General features: G+C 35.1%; 1 protein-coding gene across 2 annotated transcripts in view; it reads right to left on the bottom strand.

Annotated features, from left to right (window-relative positions):
• Window positions 1-1,733: 1,733 nt before the first annotated feature.
• The window catches only part of LOC129765190 (uncharacterized), a 281,230-nt gene continuing 276,963 nt past the window's right edge, over window positions 1,734-6,000 (bottom strand). For both annotated transcript variants that reach the window (XM_055765197.1, XM_055765198.1), the window contains one exon: window positions 1,734-3,096. In XM_055765197.1, the coding sequence (XP_055621172.1) occupies window positions 2,978-3,096 (119 nt within the window). In that variant the 3' untranslated portion in view covers window positions 1,734-2,977. The remainder of the gene's footprint in view (window positions 3,097-6,000) is intronic.

Here is a 6,000-nt window from a genome sequence, read left to right as displayed (position 1 = left end):
CTAGAAAGCGATCGATGATCAGCGGATGAATCAAAGATAGAGCTGTTCAATAAGAAAAGGCTTGTTATCTTAAAAGAGGACATCAAAATACATGTATCAAACCGCGAATAAACAACTTACTGGACTTTGATTTGTGTTGTACCGTTGAAGTTAAATGCTCCATAATAAAACTCGACGAAATGATGAATTTGATTTTCTAAATATAGCTGATATCTATTTTGAACGAATCGTGGAAACAATGACACTTGAATCACACAACGTTGCAAATGAAACTGAAGATTTAGATTCCGTGAATATTTGAAACCTTATTTATTTGAAACTACCTTACTTTTATTCCTTCTTCAATCACGCACCTTTGTAAAACGTTTAATGATAAATTTTGTGTTATTTAGCCTATATTTATATTTTATCCTCTACAGATTACAGTGATACGAATATTTTCATCGGTGGATCATTATGATTTCGATTTAATTAAACCCTAGATAAATTTTCAATATTAAAAAAAAGAATGTAAAAAAACATTTGCTATCGTTTTTTCACTAAAACGACAATTCGCGCAGTTTTGTGCTACGGCGGACAGTGTACATTTGAAAGGTTATGTTTTACCTAAACTTTGTATGTAGTCACAACCGTGGCGGACTGCGGCGACAAAACTTTGAAGCTGGTTTTCTACCAAAAATCACTTTTTCATATTACTTTTTTGCCAGGTCTCCTATGATTAAATTTTACATTATCTAATGAAAGAGTTTTTTTTTGTATAGTTTTTCGAACAGCTTTTCCTCTGACGCAAAAAACATCCAAGCTATCATTGAAGCTGCAGAGCTTTTCAAAGCAACTTTTTTTTACTTTCTTTTCAAAAATTGTCAAAAAACGTCAATATGCCAAGCTCAAAAAAGTCATCAAAAATCGGATTCTATGATATTGCGCTCAAATTTGGTACATTTGGTACATTCATGTACATGAATATTATGCCAAGAAAGGAAAAAAAAATACAAAACAGCTGACACAATTTTAGTTTTTTGCCTGATGACCAGCGATTCCCACCGTGCATAGCACTGATTTGAAACCAATTGAAAATGTTTGGGCTACACTCCACAACTAGGTGCACAAAACAGGTTTAACAATCAAATAAACCTATTCTGCAACTCTGCAGAAGACTTGGTACGATTCGGACCCACAGTATCTCCGAAACCTGTTCGGGGCCAAAGGAGGTAATAATAATTACTGAAATTTTTGTTCTGATTGGTTTTCGTTCATTTTTTGTTGAAAACATGAACTTCTTATATCATGCTAATTGAACTTAGTATCAATGAAACCGTTTGTTACTTTCATATTTTTAATTTAGAGTCAACGATGTTTTTATGGCAAAATGAGCTTTGGAGTTTTATTTTTATGAACCATAAAAAGTATTAAATAATAGTTTTGGAGAATAATTAATTTGATTTATATTGGGGGTGAAATTTTCCTTGTGCTGATCACTGTACGACAGATGTCCGAGCAGCATGATTTTCGCGGCCAAATGGGTCGCCTTTAGAAGGTGGTTCCCCTTCGATTATAGTGGATTGGATAGTTTATAGTGTGAAAAGTTAGAATCAGGATAAACTGCGGTCTGAAAACAGAGATTATCAGTCACTCGCGTAACGCGTCACTGGTGTAACAAATTCCACTAACTAAAGCTAACTAAAACAAGGAATATGTCGAGGTGTGTGATATTGAAAATGAATAACCCATACTTTCCTCGGTTCGATTATCCTCCATCGTTTATTTCTGATACCGTTCTCGCTTGTCCTGCCACGTTAGAAAAAACCGAAAAATAAGTGTTCTGCTGACAGAACTGACTGCAAATTTCATCCGATGGAAACAGGCGACTCGCTAATTGTTTCTTAGTTTTTCTTGTTTGGTTTCTGTTGTTGCTTAAATTAGTGTTTTTTTAAATATATAAATTTATGACTATATAGTTGCATATGTTTGTTCTTCATTTTAGTTCCTCTCTTTACTTCGCATCGATTTAGAACACTAAGCGAGACAATTTTTTGAAAATTATCACCGCGCGTTTGTTTACTTAGTAATATTTCTTTCTTCTGGTAATTTCATTCATGTGTGTATTTTTTTCTTTATTCCTCTCATTCTCAATTCTTGAGTGGCTTAAAAAAGTGTTTAATATAATATTTCTTAAGGCATCATATTTTTCCATCCTCCTAGTGTTGTAAAATACGTCAATAATTGGTTTCTCTTTTTTTCGTTCTCTGTAAATTTCAGTTGTCATTTTCGCGAATCTCTCGTTTGAACGCAATCGGTTCGGTTTTCATTTCTGTTATCGCAGGAAACAGATCTCGTCTTTGGTGGTAAGATAGCTTGATGAGATGAGTTCCGTTGTACACATATAAAAAAATCTATATAAAAAACATTTAACTACTTACTCCCGAATGACTATTTAGCGTACGGTTCGAATTTTTGGTTGTTCAATTTTTGGTTTCGAGATGTTTTTTTGTTGATGTTGTTGTAGTTATATTATATTAACTTTGGTTTCGAGGGGTTAAACAAACAATGAAATCTTGTTATTAGTAAAACAATGACTGCGACAAACTTAAACACTAGACGGTAATCCATAAAACTAGCACAATTCAACACTTATGTACGACTACTGGAGACAGAGCATTTGTTTGCTGAGTACGCTGCTGTTGGTTTGGTTTTTTTAATAGATACATTTTTTCCGAATCACAAGCATTCCCCCTGTTTCAGGAGTTACAGTCCCATCCCTCTTTTGCTGCAACACAACGACGCGAATTCTACGATATCTACACACCATTTTAGCGAACATACATGTTCATCACATACACGTTAGTAGTTTTTGTTTTCGTTCGTCTCTCCTCTTCAAGCCGATTTTTTTTTTCTTGTTTTAATATTTATTATGGACAAAATGTATATGCAAATATCGATCACGAATCTCGAATTCGGTGTACTGCCGAAAGTTCGTCTACAAAAGCGTCGACGTGAAGATGAGCAGCACCGTCACCAAAGTCGCTATCAGGCCGGAAGTGGTGCGCATCTGAACGGGCAGAGCCGTTGCGCTGCTTCCATCGGTGGAGTTCATTTCTGCGGAAGAGAAACGGAGAGTACCATATAGTCGGGGTAGTTGCAGGAAAAATATATATTGGGCCTGATTCTCGAATACACTACGAATACACTTCACGGTGGAAACGGTATGAAACGCATTCGCGATGACAACGGTACGGTGTCGACATCTGGATGCGAGATTAGTTTCCCACTAAATTTATCATTATAATATCAAATTATCTTCAGATTAAATTTTTGTATGAGATTATTATATCATATGAAGAAAACAAAGTTTTCCACTCACATTGAATACCAGTTTGATACGAAGAAGTAAATTTTCATTAATGATTTTTTATTTGAAAAGTGCTCATTCTGCCTGAAAACTCATCATTATCTTCGACACTTCACTAACCCGTAAAACGTAGTTCAATGGCGTGCCGTTTATTTCGTTTCCACTGTGAAGTGTATTCGAGAATCAGGCCCATTGAGTTATGTTTAGGTGAATGAGGAAGAAAATAATTCAGCAAAGGTTAGTATCACTCTAGAAGACAATATTTCCATTGAACCACCATAATATACTCACTTCTCATAATTTGATAAGATTGTTCCATGTCGAAAATGATTAGTCCAGTATTTTTTCGTTGAGTCATGAAGATATCTTGATTTATATGAAAATGTTGAACCATATGCTATTTTTTCATTTGTTAGAACATGAAGACAAAGTTCAACAAAATCATTTAGAAATATCATACAGTTTAGAGAATCATAAGGAAGCCTTTTAACGTAGAATTACGTCTTTCATTGAGGGTGCCAAATCGGAAAACAGGTCACGTTTTTATGAAATAAAGTTAACGTTAATAACTATTTTTGCCGCGATCGGATTTAGACGATTCACAATACCAAACGAATCGAAAATTCCCTAAGATTTGTTTTTATGCTATATATTACAATCCCCAATATGTAAATTGTTTAAATTGATGATAACTAGAAGCATTTCCATTTTCCCACACATTTGTTCTGCTCATTTGTGATCTTCCCTACCCATGCTGTCAATAACGAGCAACTTATCGGCGATCAACGAAGGGAAATGATTGAAAGTCATCGTGAACAAATAAAAGAAGAAGAACGAAGGGGAATATTTGTCTGGAGCATAATTATTGGATCTGGCTGAGGTAAACTTTCAGTTTCGTTCTAGATACGTAACAATGAACATCGCTTGTTTTGCGTCATCACATGTCTTCGTTTGAGCTGTGGACGCGACCAAATTACTTACTCGCTGATGTCTCTGGCATTGTAATCATTACATCAAACTGACGCCATTTCATTAAGGTTCAATTGTGAGGGGAATCATCAACCTAACCTATCATCGGCTCACCAAGAAAATAATTCATCAGGAATTTCGTGTGTCATTTCGTTTCGCATGACAGTAGCAAAACTATCTCCACCAAGGATGACAAGCGAATCGAAATCAGAAATATCAAAAGAAAGGGCTTCTGTTGAAAAGAGCGCAAAGCGGAGATAAGTGTGTGTGTAAAATAATATCCGAAGTTATTAACAAGCGACTTGAACAAAATAACAGCGTAGTTCTACGTCAACAAAATGGTCGTGTTTTGGACACAAACTCCTATAATTTTTTATGATTTATTTTGTTGTGTTGATATGTTGATATACCCATGAATAACAAAAATAAATTCAAAATGAAAATGAACCTTTCTTTTAATTTCTTCCGTTAGTTTTTTGATACAGATCTACAGTTTTTTTCAGTTTTTTCTACCAATACCTCCTGGTTTCTCTTTCAACCTGAAGCCTACACACAAAGTTCTGAATTGAACCAACCTTCCTGAACTACTTCCATCAACAAAGCTTTTTTTTCAATCTGAACAACATCCTCAACCTGAGATGTTGGCGTATTCTGATCTTGTAGATAGCATTTTAACCCTCGTTTTTGGTATCACAGACTGTGCGAGGCTCTATAATACATATTGCTATTGTGTATTTTTAGGCCTTATTGGTATTTATTAGATGAAAAAGATGTAATTGAATGAAAAAAAAAATTAAAATATGTGTTCTTAATGCAGTTTTAAAAATCATTTGATTCAGCCTTCTCTAACTAAATTATTGATTCTCGGTCTGTGAGACCGTATGTGCAAGTATAGGAGGGTTGAATGCTCTAAATATTGGTGAGCCTCTTAAGACGATCATTTTATGCCTACTCCCAGCATTGATGACCTTCTTGAAAGAGAAATTAGCTTGCCTTACTTCGTTTATATCTTTTGATGGATAGTTCAGCACAACAGACCAAGAATTCAATCATTGTTATTCAGTAGAACTGCAGAAGCATGTTGCCTAAATTAGACTCATTCAAATTTGTAATTCACTGTTTTAGATGTGATGCAATCGCCCTTTGTGAGACGTGGCTTCCTCCAGAGAACGAATTGAACTTCTATGATCTCAAACACAATTCGACTATATCAGCGGTAGTCAATCATTTTTTCAGAGGGGTCACAAACACACGTTAATCAAGATGTCGCGAGTCGCAAAAAAAATAAATAAAAAAATATATGATCAGTGGTATCGATGACACGATGGCATTGTTAACGTAGGACTACGAAATTATTACCGGCGAGAACAAATATTATACAAATATAAGAACGAAATTCTTTACTACAAACATTTGGTAGCATTGATAAGGACCGATGAATGGATGCCTTCACTGAGTGAGGGTCGTGCACGCTTCGCGAAGCAATAAACCGCCAACTTAAGCATATAGTACTACTCTCATAACCTCAGCATTAAGATGTACTGTTGATTGCTCGCTGTCTAAAGCAACATTGAAATACTGAAAATATTGAATATCCAAGTAGTTTCTTAGTATTTCCTAGCAAAATTACAACATCAACGCTCCCAAAACTAACGCCCCAAAGAACACGCCGAACGGAAACA

Source organism: Toxorhynchites rutilus, chromosome 2 (assembly GCF_029784135.1).
Source record: "Toxorhynchites rutilus septentrionalis strain SRP chromosome 2, ASM2978413v1, whole genome shotgun sequence".
Classification (NCBI taxonomy): domain Eukaryota; kingdom Metazoa; phylum Arthropoda; class Insecta; order Diptera; family Culicidae; genus Toxorhynchites; species Toxorhynchites rutilus.
This window is presented reverse-complemented; position numbering and strand designations above follow the sequence as displayed.